Here is a 23,759-nt window from a genome sequence, read left to right on the forward strand (position 1 = left end):
TTGAAATGACAAAAGACTGAACAAGCACCTGGGCAGCCTGTGTGGACAAAAAATCCTTCGGATGTTGTAGAGAAGAAATCAACTAGCACGATCCACATTGACAACATGTGAGGAGAGGGACAGTTGATTGTCCATAGTTAACCCAAGGTTGCTAGCAGTGGCTGAAGGGGAGAGCAGAGAGTCATGAAGAGTTATTCGGAGATCTTGACCTGGAGATGAATCAAATGGGATGACCAGCAGTTCTGTTTTAATTGTTGTTCTGTTAATTGATGAGCACTCATCCATGAAGATATGTCTGTCAAGCATGCCGAGATCCAAGCAGAAGCTGTGGTATCTGTGGGAGGAAAAGAAAAGCTGAGTTGAGTGTCATCTGCATAGCAGTGGTAAGAAAACCCATGTGAGGATATGACTTCACCAATGAAGTGGGTATAGAGGGAGAAAAGAAGGGGACCAAGTCCCGAGCCTTGTGGGACACCAATGATGAGTCTGCACGGGACAGATGTAAATCCCCTCCATGTTACCTGGTATGAGGGACCTTTCAGGTAGGAAGCAAACCATTCCCATGCTGTTCCGCGGCTACCGAGGCTTCTGAGGGTAGACAAGAGAGTCTTGTGGTTGACTGTGTCGAATGCAACTGAAAGGTCTAGGAAGATAAGTATAGATGACAGCTTTGCTGATCAAGCAGCATGCAGTTTCTCAGAAACAGCCAAAAGGGCCATCTTTGTGGAATGTGCTGCTTTGAAACCAGACCGGTTCGGATCATGGAGGTTGTTCTGTGAGCGAAAGACACCCAGTTGGTTAAAAACAGTGCTTTCCAGAGATTTAGAAAGAAAGGAGCAAAGTGATACCGGTCCGTAGTTGTTGAGGTCTGATGTATCCAGAGCAAGTTTTTTAAGATGGGAGTGACCCTTGCTTGCTTGAAGGTAGTTGGCACATAGCAAGATGTTAAGGACTTGTTGATGATTGTGGAAATGAAGGGCAAAAGAGCTTAGTTGATGGTCTGAAGCATAGTTGAAGGGATTGAATCCAGAGGGCAGGTGGTGGGATTGCAAGATTTGCAATGATTTGCAGTATCTCATCTTCTGTTAAGATTGAGAAGCTTGACAACGAAGGCGTAGGAGATTCCTGGCTGTGTTGTGTAGTCATTGTTGGGGAGGATGTGAAGGTCTGGAAGATTTCCTTAATCTTCTAATCATAGAAGGAGGCAAAGTCATCAGCAGTCAGGGAGGATGGAGCAGGTGTGGCAGTAGTGAAGAGATGTTATGGAGCACAGAGTTTATAGGACTGTGGTGATACCTTCTATGTTGTGTGGTTTAGAGACAGTGGCATTGACTGACAGGAGGTGGAGCTGGAGGTAGCAGAGCTGAAGATGGTGAGGTTTTCAATGGAAGTGATGAGGATGGACAGGATTAAAAATCAGTTTATTAGAGGCACAGCGCATGTAGGACATTTTGGAAACAAAGTGAGAGAGGCCTGATTGAAATAGTTTGGACATGTGCAGAGGAGGGACATGGGGTATATTGGTAGGAGAATGCTGCAGACATAACATAATTGAAAAAAAAAGTGATGGGGGTCTGAATACTTTCTGTACATTGCCACAAAGGAAGCACACAATTGTGTAGAATGTGTATGTATGCTGTAAAATTTAAATTTCCCTTCATGCCTCTGTTCACAAAGTGAGCTCTATGAATGTCAGATGATGGTCAGGTAATTAAAATGAACTATGAGCTAATGAACTTTGGTGAATCTATCTCTCTCTCTCTCTCTCTCTCTCTCTCTCTCTCAACACAAATATTGTAAGATTGAGAATAGGATGATGTTGTCATGCCTGACCTTTTACACACTTAACAATCATTAAAAAACTGTATATTTGTATTTGTTTGGCTTTGCCTTTATTTTGAACACTGATATGAAAAGTCAGTTCAGCAGTTGGTGCACAGGTACCATCCATTACAAAACAGCTGTTGTTACAATCAAAACGCACATGCAGCCTACAGAACGCATGGAACAACAGACACCGAGATAGACTAATAATCAAAGTTGACTTGGATCCTTCCCCAGCAAACAGGAGTTTTTAATTAAGTAATCTGTGTACTAGACAGAGAAATCTCAGGTGTTCATATTCTTCATATCCTTCATTTCTGCATGCAAAATAATTTTATTTCAATAAGCGTAATCAGAGTAGTATAATAATTAATGGTTTAATGCCCACAAAACTATTACATCTTCTTTACTACAGTTTTAGTGCCTGAACATACATGAACAGAGATATTATACATTTTTAAAATACTGCACATTTTCCTGTCACCCCTTAGAGATAACAACAAGCTTACAGGGTTCAGTCCTTAAAGATTGTATTGTTGATCCCATTTCCCCTCAAAAGGGTTCCAGAGACGAGGTTCATAAACCTTGAAGAACCCTTAATTTAACTTGCTTTAAAATCTTTATATGTGTACATGGCTGATGGCTGGATTTTTTGTTTTTTTTGTTTTTTTACTTGTTTAACAATTATGGTCAATGTTTGCTTTTTTTTTATCTCTCCATTATTGCCTTCAATACTGCCAAATGCTCTATTTTCTATATGGAATGTATGGATTTTTTTTTTAATATAAGGTGGGACACAGCTCATGACATTATAGCAGGGCTCTTAAGTGTGCATCAAACTGCTAAACATTACAGTTCGACTTAGAAACCAGATGCACAGGGGTGCTCTGCAGTACCATCTAGCAGATGCTTTCAATCCTCCAGTTATACATAAAGTACACAGGAGAAAGCAGTCACATTGAGGCTGCACAAACATGCAAAGTCATGCATCAAGTCACAGGTCTTGGGTAGGCATTCAGTAAGATTTTAGTTTTGAGCCTCTGTTTTTTTAATCATATATTCTTAGTGATCAAATGTTCATAAATAATACAAACACATCCTAATTTTCCTCTCTTTACATTTACTTATGCTGCATAGAGTGATGTCCTGACACAGTTCTACTGATGTGGCTCTGCTCTCCACTCAGACCTTTCTAATCACTTCTGTTGCATCTTGATTAGACCATTCTGCACTTCTGAATCATTCTTCTGATGCTTTCATTGATCCCACACGGACACCCTAAAGATCACGCACCCAAAAAACATGCCAGTTCAACTCTTCCTATTTCTTTATTGGATATTTTGACCTGCAGACTATAGACTTATATATAGACTAATCATAAAGATGTTCCTGTGCTTATTCCAGGACTTTAGTTTGCTCATCTGCTAATCTGCAAATTCTAAATCTGCAAATTCTACTTTTAATGTACTCCATACAGTCTGACTTTATAGCCAAAGAGTAATGATTTATAAAACCCCACTATCAGTTCTCACTGGTATCATCCAACTGATTTATGAAAATGGCGATTGGTTAAAAGCACAAAACAAATAATATTAATATCGAATTCAATATTTTGTGAGATTAAAAACAGATCTTTGATTTATTTTTTGTTGTGTGTTTAATGGATAAATAATGTTTTATACAGTATGAATAAAACAGATGCTATTGAAAGATCTTCTCATTGAACAATTCTACAAAACATGTCCAGGGTGTACTTTCGTGACAAAGCCAATATGATAATTTACTTAATTTCTATGTTGTATTTTACTGCTGTCTTGTGGAGTAGGAAGAGAGGTAGCTTTGGGAAAATGAGTCATGAGTCATAAATGCTAAAATCAAAGTCAGTGGATGAGATAAAAAATTGTTCCTCCCTGCAAATGTAAAAGAAAATGTGGACAACCTGATAATGGACCATACCCTAATTTTTTTTTTTTTATCTTTGTCTTTGGTTATATGAACATACCTGTAGTTATGTAGCATTGAAATCTATGGAAAGCTCTTTTTAGATCATATCCATTGTTTTCAAAGAGATACATTTATGCCATTTGGAAGATCACCTCATCCAGAGCAACTTACAGTTTTGTACAGTTAAGTTTGTAGTCTCTATAAAAACCTGAAGCTAGTTCATTAGGCTAAAGACAAAAAGTACCGTCTGTCTAAATCCCTGCTGCAAAAGATAAGTACTGATACAGCATAGACTGTGCTAGGATGAGTCCTTTATGTAATTGTTCATGTTATTTTTGGTGAGAGAGTGCTGCATTCCCAAACCTACACATTTGACTGTTGGTTTGACCAATAGGTATGTTTGTAGATCTTATAATTTATAGCACAATTGATGGTTGGTCAATTAGAGATTAATTGTGATTGGTCAATGATATTAATCAGACCCAGAGTAAAAAAACACAGCAGATAATTGGATTGCTTTCCAGCCTGAGATGCATTCTTACATATCCAAGGTCAGGTCAAGGCCAACTGTGGTGCTTCTGATCCCCCACAAATGCAAAGTCAGAGTTCGGAGTTTGTATGCGAATTCCTTCCTGATTCACACAGACTTCAGAGATGCAGGATTGTTGGATTGGTTTAGGGCAGCTTGAAATCTGCAATAGTGCCTTTTCCTGAATTTGTACTAAAGGCTTGGATAATGTTTGTGAGTCAGTTCTATAACTCATACTATGGGAGCGCCTGGGAGGGACCGTGGTTAACTCCCAGTCCTGACTCTCTGGGGTAGACATAAGGGACGAAGTCAGGTTCTTGTTAAGGTTGCAGTGACCCTCAAGCTGGGGCTGCTGAACACAGACTAGTTCCTTTTCTACATCCAAGTAAGTGCTGATATCTCGTTTACTGGAGTTGCAGGAGTCTGATAGATGAATAGAGGATATGAATAAAGACTCCTGATGACGAAGGACCTCAGTGTGCATCACCTCTCTTGGAAGTGGCATTCTCTCTTCTTTTGTGGTCCTGCCCTGCAGCAGTGGCTCAGAGGAGGCCAGTTCTTTAAGGCACAAGATATTTAAGTGGGCTGCAGGCAGGCTGCCAACCCAGTGGTAGTGCCTGATCAGTGAGTTTACTTGGGTGAAGTCTGCCGAGGGCACAGTAGACATGGTGCACATCACACTCTGCATCTCAGACAGCAGAATTTGAGTCTCTTTGTCTCGATTCTCATATAGTACTGTGTTAGCACAAATGAAAATAAATAATCCCACTCCCATGATTACAGGACCTAGTAGCTTCATCCTGTCAGTGTGAATCAGACTCGCTGTTGAGAACAGCCCTTTGGCTCCAAGGCCCCAAGTGGTTCCATGAGTGGGGCTTTTAGTCACTGAACCTGCTGCTGACTGTTGCACCCGGTATGGCCAATACCCCACCACTGCCAATGTGGTGCCAACAATCACCACTATCATCCCCAGCACCAGGAATGCCCCTGGCATGGAGCGGATACGCAACTTCCCTTGGACCACCCCTGCTTTCTTCTTCTTCCTCAGACTGAAGCACGGAAAACGCTGAGTAGATGATGAGGCTAAAGCCTGGGTTTGGGCCTTGTGGGTCCTCATACCTCCGACTCTCTGGGTGTGAAAATGAAATAAAGAGCAAACGTTTTAACAGAGACCACACACACAAGTCTTTTTAGATACACACAGCTGGGTATTGTGTATACAAGTAAAGTATCTATAGTATAAACCAGTGGCAATTGAATTGCACAATTATCAAGAGGTTCATATGACTTTTTATTGCTTACATTTTTATTTAGACCTCTCTCATTTAGCCAGTGCCTGCATTGTATATATTAATCAAATATTGCCCCAATATTTCAATGCACTGAAGTAGAGTAAGCAAAGACTGTATAAAACAGAGTGAATCTTTTAGCTCCCTGAAAGGCATGAACTTCATCTTGAAGTCAGTTTTGCTCAATTGTTAATGATAACTTGCTATACATTCACTGTGCACTTTGTTAGAAACACAACAGCTATAACATCTGCTCATTCATCTAACAATAGAATACAATTCTGGTCTCTGTAACTTTAACTGTAGCAGATAGTAGATAGGATTGTGTATTTCAAAAAAATGCTATGATTAAGTGGAGTAATAAAATCTTAAGGTGCTTCAATAAATAATTATCTGCATGATTTTCGGCATTGTACTGCTGAAATGTGATTGGATAACTGTATGAATAATCAGGTATAGAGGTGTTCCTAATAAAGTGTAAACCTAGTGGGTGTTTTAAACTACATTAAGACTTCAATACAGGGCAGGGGCCCAACTATAGAGTGGTTTCTTAGTAACAGACAACCCACATAAACCCAAAACTGCATCTTGGTCCATGGAGAAGAGTAGATGTTCTGAGCATGCAGCTGCTGTTGGCTGTTTGAGGACCAGACGCAGTCTCCCAGAACAGCATTAATAGAGAGAAGATGCAGCTGATAAACAAGCTCAAATGTTTAAAGTGTAAATTCCACCTAAGCCATTAGTGTGTTCAAGGACAAATTCCATGTAATGGGACATTTGTGATAAATGCGATTATGTGCATCCAATTAAAATACTGTTTGATAAACAACCAACAAATAACAAATAAATCACTTATAATAAACAAAGAAAATCACTTAAAAAATTTTAGGCATTTTTATAATTGATTTCAACAAAAAGTATATTGCTTTCTGCCTAAAATAATGATTTTGATATACTACTGAAGATAAAACCAAAAAAGGTGTTAAACATGTCTGGTCAAATCTTCGAGTATGGCAGGTTGAATTAGACAACTGTGTATGTGGTAACAGACCAGCGTGGTCATAATCTCTTCAGAAGCAGGCATCAATGGCATTCTAATAGATAACATTTACATTTACATTTAAGGCATATGGCAAACTCCCTTAACCAGAGAAACTTACATTTATCTTATTCACACAACTGAGCAGTTACGAGGTAAAGGGCCTTGATCAGAAGCCCAGTAGTGGCAGCTTGCCATGGCTTGGATTTATACTCAGGACCTTCGGATCCATAGTCCAATGCCTTAACCACTATGGTAGATGAGTAACAAATATTATTTAAAAGTAGTAACAAATACTGCTTAGATGTTTTACTTAAAGTATTCAATATCGATGATAAAAGCAAAAGTCCTGATTGCCTTAAAAAAGGTCTTACATATAAGCTTTTATGAACTTCTGCTGGAAAAACCAATAATGATTTAAGAAATTAGGAACTTGTAGCATACAAATGTGTTTTATTAGATGTCTTCTAAGCTTTCAGTTTAGCACTTTCCATGTTCATTCACAGAACCCCTTAGTATCTGAGAGGAGGCTAGATATATATCTCTTTAATTTCTGCTCTGCACAGTGTATCAGCCACCCTGTACTCGCTGTCAACGCACATGGACCACCACTGAGCAGATATCGTTTGGTTGGATACACTCATACCAGCACCACACACTTACATGTCAGTGTCAATGAGTGTTAATTAGAATGAACCATCTCATCCTTCTCGAAACTTGTAGTGGAACATATTGTGCAGATGATCTATGCACAGTAATTTATGCAGAGTAACCTATATGGAATATAGAAAACGACCATTGTTTTTCTTATTTCATTATGAAATTAAATCTGGTTTCTTGTATTTTTTTTTTTTTGTGAAATTGTATCTGTAAAAATGATCACAAACAAAACTCTTGCTCTTGTACTGTGTATTGCACTGTGATTTTTTTTCTTCTTGCCAAACTTGCAAACACAGTTGTATAAAACGTCTTTCAGTCACAAGGTTCTAGACAGGAATTGTAGCAAATAGGCCATGAGGACATCCTTGGTATCTTCAAGCCATGCAGTTTTCTTAGTCCTGAGTGATTCAGAAATGATCCCAAAAGGCTACATGCAATAATCATTCCTTCCATCCAAACAACTTCTGTGGGTTCATGAAGAGACAAATTGAGGGATTCACAATGCATAAGCTTTAAACCTTGCAGGGTACAAAGTCTGTGTGCTATGGCTCCAGAATTGTTCAAGACAAAAACATTAGTCTTCATATCAAGGGGCAAAGCCCATGCCTTTTTACTCATCTGTGACAAGAAGTCTTCCTGTGGAAAGATTCCCAGTAAGCTCCAACCACAAGTAAGAGCCGTGGTGGAAATCTGGGTATCATTTCGGAGGATAATTTCCTGTCTGTAATAGTTTACGCATGCCAGTAAGTGATGGAGCCACTCACAGGGGCCTACCTAAACCAGTAAAGCTTAATAATGTTTATCACATGTTGGGACAACAGAGTGGCTAGCATTCGCAATGACTCAAGTTTCCACACCATGAATCATATGATCTGAATCAATCAAAGCCACTGCAATAGCCTTGGGCATTACAAATGCAACAGAAACAGTTAAGAAAAACTTTATGAGAACTGTGAAGGGAAAAAAAAACAACAGTCACAAAAAAGAAACACAGAGATGAGCGACAGCCCTTCTGGAACCAAGTTGAACCTCTGCTAAAGTAATGAAAAGTGCTCATGAGCTAAAACATACAAGCTCATGGGTGAAGCATGGTGGTGGTAGTAGCATGGCTTGGGCTTCTTCTGAAAGTTGTTCTCGCTAATCTTTATTGCCGATTAAACTCATGATGGTCGCAAAAGAAGGAATCTACACCGAAATGCATCCAATCTAATGTGGAGAAACTTCAACCTGCAGAAAGACAATGAGCCAAAACACTCCACACACTGAATTTACCAAGACTAAGATTTGTGCACTTGTAATATATTATCTGGCTACTCTACATGTCAGTAAACATCCCTGCATTGATGGAACACACTGAGTTAGTTTAGCTAAAAGCACACTGAGCTTGCCAAACACTGATTCAGCATTCAGATTAAATGTAAATGTAATGCAGTCAGGTGCAATGTGTATCACATACAGCCTTTATCAACAAACATCTAATGTAGTTCAGTCACAGCCTCACATTCCTGCATACCAAACATGTGCACTCAGAATTCAGTGCAAAGTCATGTTCTGAAAAGAAGACTGATTACACTGAGTAGTTTATTACATGCAGAAGAGAGGTGTGACGTTTCAAAGAAATACTTTTATTAAATTCATTAACAAAAACTAACCAGTGTGAGGCACAACTTAACAGCCTTAAAATCAAAACAATGAAATGCACCAATACACAATTAATTAAGCAGCATCAGTCTATACATTCTATTTGTTCTGTAATTCCAGCTCTATAACAGATGTGATTGAAGCATGTTATACTTGCCTTGACTATGCTGGATTATATCTATGTTGACTGTGTCCAGACATGATCACTGCATCTCCAGAGGGTCTCTCATCTGATCTCATCTCATCTGGAAACAAGTTTATATCTTGCAATAAATCCCCCCCCCAAAAAAACATCCAGTTGCATAGTCATCCACTCCAGAGGAATGAGTATGTATTAAAGATAATTCAAAATAAAGGGGGGAAAGGGAGAAAAAAACACATCTACACAAAACACATAAGCACTCTCATACAGTCTGGAGGTGGTTGAGGCAAACAGCTCTTGGCAGCACAGATTATAAAGAAGGTATACAGCGCCTCCCCTGCCAGAGACCTCCTCTCCTCCTTCACACTCAGATCATTAGTGCAAGTGGAAATACAAGAAGGATGTGCATGAAGAAGTGTTAAGGAAATATGAACTATGGACTGCACAGTGTACTATGTCTAGTTGTAAATAGCACACATGTAGAAAACAGCATAGCAAATTATTACTAAACATCTAATACCATATCTTGGTACAAGAATCTACATGATACCTTCAAATGAGCCCCTTGTAGTTATACACACTTTATACTAGAACTGCGTCAAGAAAGGTGCAGGTGTAGAATAAAAGCAGACTGCCAGAGCAACTTCCACTAAAATAATTATCAGTGTTAGTCCCTAAATGAACCAAAAGATTAGTCCTGTTCCATTATTTCGTTTGTGATTATTTTGTTTATTTTGGCGACATCTCCTGGAGAAATATTGTATTTACTGAGTGATTCCTTGAATCTAGTGCTGTGTTTGCCCCATGTAGCATCTAGAAATATAAAGATAAAATACATTTTGGCCTGAAATCGACTGGTCACTGATCACGTGTGAATCCTTACAAGACCCAGAAAGGAGATCTCAGCATAATACACACGTGCACAAGAACATGTCCAGATGTTAAAGGTCATAAGATGGCCATGGATCCACAGGCAAATAGTCAACTCATCTACAGTTCCCTAAAAATTTTAATATTAACAATAAACTTGTACAAAAACATGAAGTAAAGAAAAGACTGGAGAAAAGAAAATACTGGACACATTGTTAGCTTTGTCATTTACTTTTATTTGATCCAAACATAAACATGCCATATCCTACAAAATATGCCATATACTACAAAAAAGTATTTCTTGGAATATATAGACAATGAAAAAGAACGAGCCAAACGTAATCATTGAAAGTTAAGTTTTATTTCAATTCAAGACTACAGAATACACAGATACAGTCATTATAAGAAAGGCCAATGTGTTTTTAAATCTCTGTTCTTGTTACATGATTGTATGTTGTATAATGTACCTGAGACACTTCACAAGTGGTTAAGTAACAGCTCAGTTGCATTAGGTGTCTACAGGTCTGGCAATGTAAAGCACTACTTTTTGGATAAGATTGAAAATGTGGCACATTTCCCAAATTAACTTTTATCACTATAATCAAATATAATATTAGCTCCATCACATTTTCTTTTACTTAATTTCTTTTTGGTTAAGTACGTTCAGTTGAAAGTTGGCATGGTGGCAGAGTGAGCAGCACTACCATCTCTCAGCTCCTACCTGAGCTCTGGTTCCAATCTATATGACGTATAACTCTGCATTGGCTACCAGTATAATGTTGCATCGATTATAAAATACTACTGTTGCTATTTAAAGCATGGAATGATTTCACCCTGCTGTACCCAAGTGCATTTCTAGTCTGCAAAGCCTATTTTGAACATAAGGTGCAGGCTCTTTATTAGTACCCAAAGTAATAAATGCTATAGCTAGGGACAAAGATTGTTCATACAAAGCCTGTTCGTTATAAACAGAGAGATCAGTGTTTAAGATGATACATGTTTTTCTGGGCAGCACAGCTGATTATGGTCTGAGTTGCATATGATGTGTTCAAAAACATGCAGGTAGGCTGATTGGCTGCATTTACCTGTCATGGATCCACTACACGGTAAGTGGTTACTGAAAATGAACGAACGAATGAATGCTTGCTCTGAAATAGATATGCAAGATAGCAGACCATTTTTACAATTACAGAGTAGATAAAGTGGAAAATATTCTGATTAATGTAATGCTGTTCTATGGAAGATGTCTATTAGTGTGCTGCCTAAATATAAAAAAGTTTACTGTGGACACAGACATTTGGTGCATTATTAAAATTCTTCGACACTAAAGGGTACAGGAAACTATGAGGTCAATTATTTCTCACTTTAAAAGTACATTTGTAGATGAGGCTTGTCTGGAAAGCAAGAGCTAACCACATCAAAGCTCGTGTTTCAGAAGAGAAGACCGTATTAATGTGGAAACTGCATTTTCAGGGACATTTATTGGCACAATTGAGTATAGGGGAATGCTTTCATTCGATGAACCTTAGTAACATTCGTTTGCCACATATACAGAGCCATGAAATATTGTGTTTAGATCAGTTGGTGGTCTTATTCACCTGCTCCAACAGCAAAAACAGCCACGTTTTTTTAATTAATGACATAGAATGCTGACCATTAATCACATCAACATAGTTGTCAAGATAAGACAAGCAGCTGTAAAGACAAACAGATAAAAAAAAAAAGAAGACAGATTTAAATATATAGATAAGTGCTAGATTATTATTTTTTGGTCCACAGGAGATCAGGTTTTATGTTGTGTTTGAGTGCAGCTTAGTTTTAGATGAAGTATATACTGATTGCAATCAAGAGATTCCAGGCATGTAAAATTAAATAATTACATTCAGAATAAAAAAACAAAAAGAAAATCAGTGAGAACGCTGATTCATGCACAAATGAAATACTGAAATCATGAAATCAACCAGGTGAAAAAGAATTCAGGTAAATCCAGCAGACTACTCTGTGCTTTTAGGTCACTGCATGGCAGAAAGGAATATGTGTTTGGCATATTAAAATGGCATAGATATAAAGAGCAGTAGACATCGTCATTGGGCAAAGGACACGAGGCAGGGCTTCCCTTTTACAACTCATGGTCCAGCAAAGCGGCGGAAAAGGCATTGGATGCTACAATAGGAATCTCATGCAATCTTGAGAAACTTCTCCACTGTATCTGCTTCTACTGCCTCGGAAAACATTTCATAATCCTGTCGGGAAGAGAAAAATATCCAGAGTATGAGTTTCTGAACAATGGGTCACATTCATCAATATTTAAGGTGAATATTGCAAGGACCAAATTGACATTTCCTGCATATTGATGTGTGTATGTTGATAAATGTCTATCACCAGTAAAATACCAAGCTCATCAATGGCACGTCATTAACGAACGTAGTGCCATCCACAGAAAAAGGTAAAGCACACGAAAGAGCACAAAATAAACTGGGTAACGGTGAAAATTTAATTGGAAGATACTTTTACTCACTTCAATAACAATAAAACAATTGAATAATGTTTAATCTAAATGTAATACTTATATAAGTGAGCTGTAAATCTTGCATCAGCTGAGGTGTTTGTTTATGGCTTATAGATTAATGCATGGATGTTTTGGCACATTTTCTTTATTTTTGTAATATATGCTTCTGTTATTACAAATGTATTTAATTTACACCAACAAAAGTTTAACTTAAATAACAATTTATTAAATAATACATTTCAGAATATGTTCACTATAATGGTGCTTGATCTTGTTAACTAGCATTCAGATTGAATGTAAATTTGATACAATTATTTCAACTCCACAAATTATATATATATATGTTATACATCTAAATTATATGATCTAAAGATTATATTAGTTTATATTAATTATTCTTCTTACATGTAAATATATAAACACACACTCAGGAGCATGAGTAAGATTTTTCACAAATAGCGAATGTATTGTTTAAAAGCATGTATGCATGATGTTTGCAGAAATCTTGTATCCAGTTTATTTATGACCAGATAAAAAAAATAAATCAGGCATACAGGTTTCCAAAAGGAAGGGGAATGAATTAAACCAGGTTTTAGGTTTGGTCTGAAACCACAAAGCATTCATTAACTTATAACACAGTGGGATTTGTGTTATTATTAAAGATTGTACACACTGAGTAGTATGTTTATCAGAAAACATCATCCTCATCCAAACTCAACATTCAAGTCACAGCATGCTGTTAATTAGGTGCATCAGTTTATTGAATTATTTAGTGTTTCATTTAGAAAAAAAAAACATAGTTATTGGTATTGACTGACACCTGAAAATCACAATTGATGCAAGTATCTGAGGTCCAGTCCATGCACACAATTACACACACTATAACTTATACGAAAGATTTTTACTGTGTGAGCAGTACAGAATAAAAAGTTTATGCTTCAGTTAATGCCATGAAAGAATAATAAGAAACAAAAAAAATTTTTTTTAAATACATGTCTGCCCAGGTATGAATACAAAATACTTAATATACTCCACACTATGCACCACACAGAGACCCCTTTATAATCCCACAGACATTATACATACATTTCCTGTATATGCAGTGCATCCGGAAATTAATCACAGCGCTTCACTTTTTTCCCCATTTTGTTATGTTACAGCCTCATTTCCAAAATGGATTAAATTCATTATTTCCCTCAAAATTCTACATACAAAACCCCATATTGGCAAAATAAAAGAAGTTTGTTAACAATCTAGAATCTAGAACTGTTCTCTATGCAAACTGCTAAACGGCTAAATCTCACATACAGAAGCAATTAATATAATCCTGTTTTAAAATGTAAGTGTGTTTTTAGGGTTTGTAATAAAAAATTGTAATGAAAAAATGGCAAGAAACCGTGCAAGCAAGCAAGCAGGGCGAATCGTGACCTGGTAGATCTTATCAGTGGAGTGCAGAAAGTCATCTCAGATCGCACCACTTAATGTAGAATGGATTCAACCAGACAAGACCTTGTCAGGTGATGCTGCTCAGCAGCGAACAAGAAAGTAAGTCTTCTTTAGGCACAGGAGCAGGGAAGGAGCTTGAAAAGCTGAAAATGGAAAGGACAAGACCACCAGGTGGCGCCAATGATCTCAGCTCTTACAGCTGGAATCTGACTGAACGTTTTAGTTGATTTATGTTTCTTTTTTAATTTGCAGTCAGTGTAGTTGATTTCATTCTTATGTAATACAGCAATGGTTATGACCCTAAAATAATTATTTGACAAAGAAAATAACACTTACATGGTAATTAAAACGCAAATTGCGTTATTTGTGTTTAATTCCGGGATCCTAATAAGGGAAGGGGGGCCTGGATACTTCACACAGTTTGTATACATATGTAATAATATACATAATTAATATTTCAATGGACATCTATTCCTTGGGTAACTCTGAAACACAGTATCTTTGATGTTCATGACCCGTTTTACTGTTCGTGGTACATAATAATAATGATGATGTATATAAAGAAAACTGAATAAAACTGCTGAATGTCAAAAAGACACACACTGAAAAGACCTTCTGCTTACCCCACAGTACTCATCATCATTAAAAATCTGGGGAGGGGCAGCTGTAGGGTTACCCGACTTGGTTCTCATCTCATTCCGGACGTCTCCACCCACAGAAATGTCAATCAGTTCATACTGGATGTTCTTACTCTCTAAAATGCGCATGACTTCAGCCTGCTGTGACTTCACCTAGAAAAGAAGAGAACATTTAGAACGACTGTTAGTCTTATATTCTGCAGTCAGTGGTACAAAATTCTAACTAAGTTTTTATTTATATCATAGGGTTTCTGCCTGAATTCTGGGGTTTTTTTTATTGTTAGAAGGAAGGTGCAAAACCCAGCCATTAAGGATGCACAAGCCAGTGCACTCTTAGTGCCGGTCCCAAGCCCGGGTAAATGGGGAGGGTTGCGTTAGGAAGGGCATCCAGCGTAAAACGTGCCAAATCAAATATGCGGTTCACAAATGAGAATTTCATACCGTATCGGTCGATGCCCGGGTTAACAACGACCGCCACAGGTATCGTTAGCCGACAGGGTACCAGTGGAAATTGGGCTACTATTGGCCGAAGAGAAGGAGAGGAGGAAGACGTCTACAGAGACGGCAGGGAAAGGAGCAGTGTAGGAGAGTGGAGGTTCAGGTTGGTACTTTAAATGTTGGCACTATGACTGGTAAAGGGAGAGAGGTAGCTGATATGATGGAGAGGAGAAAGGTAGATATGTTGTGTGTTCAGGAGACCAAGTGGAAAGGGAGTAAGGCCAGGAACATTGGAGGTGGGTTTAAACTGTTTTATTATGGTGTGGATGGAAAGAGAAATGGTGTAGGGGTGATACTGAAGGAAGAGTACAGTAAGAGTGTAGTGGAAGTGAAGAGAGTTTCTGATGATCGTGAAGGTGGAAGTTGAAGGGATGATGATAAATGTCATCAGTGCCTATGCTCCACAAGTTGGCTGTGAGATGGAGGAGAAGGAAAGATTATGGAGTGAATTAGATAAAGTGGTAAATAGTTAGATGAAGTGGTGAAGTAGATGAAGTGGTGTAGCTAGAATGTAGGTGAAGGGAACAGAGGTGATGAGGAGGTGATGGGTAGGTATGGATTTAAGGAGAGGAATGTGGAAGGGCAGATGGTGGTAGATTTTGCTAAAAGGATGGAAATGGCAGTGGTGAACACTTATTTTAAGAAGAAGGAGGATCATAGGGTGACGTATAAGAGTGGAGGAAGGTGCACACAGGTGGATTATATGCTATGCAGGAGATGCAACCTGAAGGAGATTGGAGACTGTAAGGTGTTGGCAGGGGACAGTGTAGCTAGACAGCATCAGATGGTGGTCTGTAGGATGGTTGTGGAGGCGAAGAAGAAGAGGAGGAGAGTGAGGACTGAAAGAAGAATAAGATGGTGGAAACTAAAGGAGGAAGAGTGTAGTGTGAGGTTCAGGGAAGAGGTCAGACAGAGGCTCGGTGGTGTTGAAGAGGTGTTGGATGATTGGGAAACTACTGCAGGAGTGTTGAGGGAGGCAGCTAGAAAAGTACTTGGTGTGACATCTGGAAATAGAAAGGAAGACAAGGAGACATGGTGGTGGAATGAGGAAGTGCAGGAGAGCATAAGGAGAAAGAGGTTGGCAAAACAGAAGTGGGATAGACAGAATGATGGGTAAAGTAGGCAGGAGTACAAAGAGATGCGGCAGCAGGTAAAGAGGGATGTGGCGAAAGCCAAGGAAAAGGCATATGAGGAGCTGTATGAGAGAAGGAAGGAGAAAAGGATTTATACCGATTGGCCAGGCAGAGGGACCGAGCTGGAAAGGATGTGCTGCAAGTTAGAGCAGTAAAGGATGGAAATGGAAATGTGTTGACTAGTGAGGAGAGTGTGTTGAGAAGATGGAGGGAGTATTTTGAGCAGCTGATGAATGAGGAAAATCAGAGAGAGAGAGAAGGTTGGATGATGTGGAGTTGGTGAAGCAGGATGTAGATAGGATTAGTAAGGAGGAAGTGAGAGCAGCAATTAAGAGGATGAAGAGTGGAAAGTCGGTTGGACCAGATGACATACCGGTAGAAGCGTGGAGATGTTTAGGAGAGATGGCAGTGGAGTTTTTAACCAGATTGTTTAACAGGATTTTGGAAGGTGAGAAGATGCCTGAGGAATGGAGAAAAAGTGTGCTGGTACCGATTTTTAAGCATAAGGGAGATGTGCAGACGTGCAGTAACTACAGGGGAATTAAGTTGATCAGTCACACCATGAAGTTATTTGAAAGAGTAGTGAAAGCCAGGCTGAGAGAAGAGGTAGCCATCTGTGAGCAACAGTATGGTTTCATGCCGAGGAAGAGCACCACAGATGCCTTATTTGCTTTGAGGATGTTGATGGAGAAGTATAGAGAAGGACAGAAGGAATTGCATTGTGTTTTGTGGGTTTAGAGAAAGCGTACGACAGGGTGCCGAGAGAGGAGTTGTGGTATTGTATGAGGAAGTCAGGTGTGTCAGAGAAGTATGTGAGGGTGGTGCAGGACATGTATGAGGACAGTGTGATGGCAGTGAAGTGTGCAGTAGGTACGACAGACAGGTTCAGGGTGAAGGTTGGACTGCATCAAGGATCGGCCCTGAGCCCTTTCCTGTTTGCAGTGGTGATGGACAGGTTGACGGACGAGGTCAGACAGGAGTCTCCCTGGACTATGATGTTTGCGGATGATATTGTGATTTGTGGTGAGAGTAGGGCGCAGGTTGAGAAGAGCCTGGAGAGGTGGAGATATGCGCTGGAGAGAAGGGGAATGAAAGTCAGTAGGAGTAAGACAGAGTACATGTGTGTAAATGAGAGGAAGGGCAGTGGAGTGGTGCGGTTGCAGGGAGAAGAGCTGGAGAAGGTGGAGGAGTTCAGGCACCTGGGGTCAACAGTGCAAAGTAATGGAGAGTGTGTTAGAGAAGTAAAGAAAAGAGTGCAGGCAGGGTGGAGTGGCTGGAGAAGAGTGACAGGAGTGATTTGTAATAGTAGGGTATCTGCAAGAATGAAAGGGAAAGTTTATAGGACTGTGGTGAGACCTGCGATGTTGTATGGATTAGAGACAGTGGCACTGAGTAAAAGACAGGAGGCGGAGCTGGAGGTAGCAGAGCTGAAGATGTTAAGGTTTTCGTTGGGAGTGACAAGGATGGACAAGATTAGAAATGAGTTTATTAGAGAGACAGCGCATGTAGGATGTTTTGGTGACAAGGTGAGGGAGGCGAGATTAAGATGGTTTGGACATGTGCAGAGGAGGGACATGAATTATATTGGTAGAAGAATGCTGAGGATGGAGCCACCCGGTAGGAGGAAAAGAGGAAGGCCAAGGAGGAGGTTCATGGATGTGGTGAGGGAAGACATTCAGATAGTTGGTTTGAAAGAGGCAGATGTAAAGGACAATAGCATGGAGACAGATAATCTGCTGTGGTGACCCCTAATGAGAGCAGCTGAATGATGATTTTATTTTTATTTTATCAGCTTTAATGGTCTGCAAGGTTTTTTCTAATGGCCACTTTCATCAATGCCAATTTCCCACACTTGTTTGAATTACAGTTTTTTACTATGCATCAATAAAGTAGGTTTCCACTGATTATGCATTATGGGGAGTTAAGTTACTTTTTCATCATATATGTAATTAATAAGTTGGCAATTAAATACGTGTATTAGGTTGTTTTTTTTAAGCCTGTTATTGTACTTTGTTATGCGTAAGCTTTTTCTCAATTTCAAAAGCAAATTTAATTGCTATAAAGACAAATCTTCTCTAAATGTATCAGCAAAATCACACTGTATTAACAAATACAAGGTCAAATTGACTGATTATTACAATGTTGACCTAAACACCATTCCATAAATCCATTTCTTACAGCAGTCAATGGCATTTAGACCATTTTTAATTCACATGGTCTCAAAACTGTCATGCAAACAATAACATCCCTTCAGACAAGTTCATAAAACTGTCATAATAAACAATGCTATCCAATTATTTGTATATAATACAATAGGTGTATTATTGGTTCATTAAGCTAATTTTATGTTTATCTAACAGTAGAAAAACTTATAAATATGACTTTATGCATCATACCTGTAAAATATATTAAAATTTAAAATCACCTACCTAAAATAACTGGTCACAAACCCCCTTATATAATGTCACAAGTATATAAGGTTCACATAAATATACATTTACCTGAGAAAAAACTATTTACAGTATTTGCTAGTAAGGAATATTTGATATATACTGCAGTAATCACTAACTAATCATTTAACATATCAACTAATAAATTTACATTTTAATACATTTCTTTACAATGTTTAAAAAAATAATGAGCTATCATTAATATTATTACTGCTGCTTTTCTTCATGTCAATACGCCCAGAGCACAGATCAAAATCAGTTTGAAACCTCACACACACACACACACACTCCAACTTTATTTTATATATATAAATAAATAAAAAAATGAAAATAAAAATAAAAAAATAAAAATAAATAAAGCAATAAAGAAATAAAGCAATTAGCAAAATCAGGAAACAATGCATTCAGCTTTGGGTTTTTTTACTGCTATGGTTAACTTGATTTTTTATTACTGGGATTGCAGAAATGCAACACAATCTAAGCAATAAATAACAATACATTTAGCATTTTCTTTTTCTATAACTATAGCAAACAACAGGAATGCACCAATGCCTTAAAAGTATCGAGCGAATCAAGCAGAGATTTCACATTGACTGCATCCAACACCGAATCAAACCGAAGATCGAATTAAAACACAAGAACCGAAAACAGCAGTATACACTAAACTGTGTTAAAGCTGCTGAAATTGGATCCTTTACTGGAGAAGGACCACAGTGGGTAGAAAATTTCATTTCCAGGTCAGTGGCTAGGCAACTTCACAACAACATTTACCTCAACATTTCATTTCAACTTTCTATTTCAACTTTCTATTTCAACCAGGATGCTCACTGACTAATTGCAACAGCATGTGTTGCTATTTATTGCTATTGACAAGAGCGTGCATGTACACCCATTTTGTCCCCAAAAAAGAGAAAAAATGAAAAGATGCCTCAGCAAGGAGCCAAAAAACCTTGAAGTGTAAAAATTATTTATGTCCGGTACAGGAACCTATTCAGAAACCACCTAGAAGGCTAACACAGTGGTATACAGCTTAGAATAATGACTATGACCCCAGAAATCAATCCAAGCATACTAGTATATAGGTAAGGAATCTGGCAATCTTTTAAACAAGCTAAAACCACACATTTTAGGACATTTCTGGATATTTGCAACAGCCACAAACCACTGGACAATGCAAATAAAAAGTGGTTTTTCACTATTTTTCTAGACACTACAGCCAGATAATGGAGTTATTGGTTGGCCCACAGTATCTGCAGGGAGGATCAGAGCTGGAACATATCATAATGCGGCTAAACCCAACACTTATGCCAAACATTGATGCCTCAATAGATAAGCAAGCCTTTCAACCTATTTGCATGGGAAATCATCCCCAGGCCGGCCTGATGTCTAGTGATAGCTTGCAAGTGCTATATGGAAATGATAGCCAGCTGGTGCATCAATGTCCATGAATGTCCAAAAATGACAAAAGACAATTAAGGTAAGGAAGGTAAAATAATCCCAAATAACAGAAATAAACATCAAAGCAAATTATACCACTGACACCTCAATGCAATGTAGCTTTCGAATGGCTTCAGTTAAAAGTAAAAGTCAAATATTTTTGTAAGATTGGACAACATGCGCAAAAGGAGTAGAAATTATGGCAGTTAGTTTTAAGAATTTTGAGCATATTATTTGCCCAGATGGTGGCGCTGGCTTTTTTTTTTTTGCATAGCCTCAGGTCCTAATCCTGAAAAATGTCAACCAAAATTGTCTGGACTGCAAAGTGATACAGCCTTACTTCCTGTTTGGTGGTTGTCTGATTTGTTGGCCAATTACAAGCAAACCATTTGGATTATTAAAAATTATTTTGATATATTGTGTCCAGGTTGGTCTAAAGATAATGGATGCAATCATTCTGTATCAATTAGAACTAATTTGTAGGAAAAGTATCGGCAAAACTGAATCCAAAAGTGGTTACAGAAAGAAAACTTAAATTACAGATGTTCGTTTGCATTCAATTTAACATGCGTAGACTCGGGTCTTAGTTCTGAGATGAATACCAGGTTTAGTCCTGAGATTCCTCCTTATCTTGTTTTGGGGTCTTCTCTGTCAGATTCATTAGTTAATTAAGAGCAAACCATCTGGATTATTCAGGATCCTTTGTCAACATTATAGAGTAGAGATTTTGTTTTTGACAAAATCAAATTCAATTCAGTTTTATTTGTGTGGCACTTTTAAAAATCTTCTTTGGGACAAAGAGGTTATGAATTTGGAATGTACAAGTTTAGTGCCTATACATTTATTCCTTATAAGTTTATCCATAATAAGTGAGCAAGTGGTGACAGTGGCAAACTTCCTAAGATGGTATGAAGAAGAAACCTTGAGAGGAACCAGACTCAAAAGGGAACATCCTTATCACCGAATGTCCATTCATTATAGTTCCATCATTGTTGAGGTTTACTGTTTACTGAATTAAGATTGTGGACCTTTCAAGAAGTAGATGCCGTCCCTGCAAACATCCTGAAACATCTAGAGACATACCAGCGCCATTTGGATTCCACCTCATGTGGAGTTTGGACACTGGACCCCTTTAAATGTTTAAAGGCTCTGGCATGGAGAAGCTGGTGTTGGATCTGTGATGATCTCAAATGTTGAGCTATTTTATGAGTTGCTCATTAGCTCCTGGTTCCATAACCACAAATGACTGTAAAAGACTATGGAAAAAACATTAAACAATACAGAACACTGGAGAGTGAGAACTAACATGAGCACTGGAGTGTGTGATTATGATTAAAGACTATAATCACACTCTTGATGTCACCCAAATGAGGATGGGTTCATTTTAGAGTCTGATTCCTCTCAAGGTTTTTTCCTCATAACATCTAAGGGAGTTTTTCTTTGCCACAGTCTCCATGGCTGCTCATCAGGGATAAATACACATCGTCCACCTTAACTATTACATTCAGTAAAGCTGCTTTGAGACAATGGCCATTGTAAAAAGCGCTATAGAAATAAACTTGAATGAAAGATGTTAATTATTTGACTAGGGATACCCAACTTTGCAATTTTGAAAACACAATTAAAATGATATAACAATTATACTTGCAAATTGGGCCTAAAATGTGACCTCATGGTGGCAGTAGAGTATTAGCATCATTTTGGTCAGAATGCTGCTTTCAGAACAGATCCCTCAATGTGCCAAATTTCACAACTTACCAAGTGTTTCGATGGTCTGCTATAGATACCCGAACCAGAAGAAGAAGGAAAAATAGGAAGCACCTATTGCTTCCTACAATTGTGTGCCTCCAATCTTCACTGTTTAGTCCTTTATTAATAATAATAATCATAATAATTCAGGACAAGGTTTTGTTATGTGCTACCATCTACTGCTTATTAAATGCACTGGGTTAGCCTGACAATGCCCCTGTGCACAAAGCATGCTCCATGGTTGTTGTTGTTAAGGTTGGAATGGAGAAAGCGTATATGGAGTCTCCTGCACAGAGCCCTGGCCTCGACCCATCAACACTAAACACCTTTAAGATGAGCTTAAGTCTCCAAAAACATCAGTGTACTAATGTAGCAGAATGAATACTAATCCGCCCAACAAAATTTAGTGAAAAGCACAAGAGGAGGAGTGCACATTAATTCTTGCTGTGCATGGGAAATAATGATAATAGTAATAAAAAGAGTAGAATACTTAATCGACCTGTGTTTTGTAATACGTGTAAACGATCGGCACGACTATAAAAAGCACATGCTTGGTTTCTCGGGGTTGTAAAAAGCCTAGTTGATGATTCACTGTGAAATGGTATGTGAGTAATCTGATTAGAGAAGTCCTCGAAGCACAAGTTCCTCTGACACACCCAGGCGGATGGAGAGAGCAGAAATACATTTATATTTATGGCATTTTGTCAAATGCTCTTAGCCAGAGCAACTTATAACCAGGCAGTTGAGGGTTAAGGGCCTTGCTAAAGGGCCAAGCAGTGACTTAGTGGTGCAGGGATTTAAACTTGTGACGTTCCAGAGTCCAATGCTTTCACCACTGAGCTACCAACATCTGTTCTTGAACCAATCATTACACTGATACATGCTTCAGGACTGATGTCCATTAGGATGATGAAGATGAATGATTGGCCTTTTTTGCAACACTTTACCCAACAGTGATGCATGAAGCAACATGCACGAACTTTTTTTTTCACACACACACACACACACACACACACACTTCCGCTTCTCCTCGACCTTCCAACAAGAGCTTGTTTATTGGTTTATTTATTTTCTTAACATCTCGCATTCATATCCTTCCCTCCCAAGTGTCCTGGATGATCAGTGGTGTTCAACCCTGGTGTGAACCTACATCTACTGCTGGATCTAAAAAAGACGAAACACTATACTCCAGCATTGGGTGTGTCTCCCTTATTTAATTAGGACTTCGATCCACATTTCTCCTTAAACAAGCTACAAATTCGTGTTAGTGTGCAGAATATAAAGCTCATCATGGCTACTTTCTCACCTCTCTCGAAGCGGTCACGGTGGTGTAGTACAGTTTCACGCCCATTGTACAGAGATCTCTCCTGCGTGCTGGCTGCAGTGTTTATATCAGCGAGTACAGTTAGCGTGCTCCCCCTCCTCCCCTCTCCCCCACACCCACTTCCCCCTTCACCGCTACACGCTGGGGGAATTTAAAGCCACAGGATCCTGTTTGTGTTTGGGAATGTAACGAAATTCCAAGATGTGACTAAAGATCCGTATTGAAGATGTGCTCGCACTTTCACAATTGATTTATGAAAAGTATTTTTTTCCCCATTCCGGAGCTCCGAGTTCATCTATTCGCACATGGGTGACGTCATTTTAACGCGACGGCGCTTGCGGAAAATATTAAAAACAAACCAACGACAGCGAGATAAATGTTTCAATGAATAGTTTAATAATAATAATAGTTGGTTTAATTAACAATTTCGAATGGATGTGGGGAAATTTTCTTATTTCTCATGAAATAACACATCACATCCACAGAACAAATCCAACAAAAATCACCCAGTCAGTAGATTTCACTTATATTAAATGTAATTGTATTTGTATAGAGCTTTTAACAATAGACATTATCCCAAAGCAGGTTTACAGATATAAATGGGTTATAAAATGTGAATTTATGTTAGTGCCTATAA

At 38.5% G+C, this 23,759-nt stretch overlaps 2 protein-coding genes across 2 annotated transcripts; both read right to left on the minus strand.

Moving 5' to 3' along the window:
• Positions 1–1,869: 1,869 nt before the first annotated feature.
• On the minus strand, positions 1,870–9,357 carry tmem200b (transmembrane protein 200B). Its single transcript, XM_083543360.1, has 2 exons — positions 9,084–9,357; positions 1,870–5,426 (listed from the first exon to the last, which is right to left on the minus strand). The coding sequence occupies exon 2, from the start codon at positions 5,412–5,414 to the stop codon at positions 4,326–4,328; it is 1,089 nt and encodes a 362-aa protein (XP_083399486.1). The 5' UTR covers positions 5,415–5,426; positions 9,084–9,357; the 3' UTR covers positions 1,870–4,325.
• Positions 9,358–10,277: 920 nt separating this feature from the next.
• sh3bgrl3 (SH3 domain binding glutamate-rich protein like 3) lies at positions 10,278–23,425 on the minus strand. Its single transcript, XM_083543411.1, has 3 exons — positions 23,105–23,425; positions 14,517–14,684; positions 10,278–12,181 (listed from the first exon to the last, which is right to left on the minus strand). The coding sequence occupies exons 1-3, from the start codon at positions 23,147–23,149 to the stop codon at positions 12,116–12,118; spliced, it is 279 nt and encodes a 92-aa protein (XP_083399537.1). The 5' UTR covers positions 23,150–23,425; the 3' UTR covers positions 10,278–12,115.
• Positions 23,426–23,759: the final 334 nt, after the last annotated feature.

Source organism: Silurus aristotelis (assembly GCF_946808225.1).
Source record: "Silurus aristotelis genome assembly, chromosome: 6".
In the NCBI taxonomy this organism is placed as follows: Eukaryota; Metazoa; Chordata; class Actinopteri; order Siluriformes; family Siluridae; genus Silurus; species Silurus aristotelis.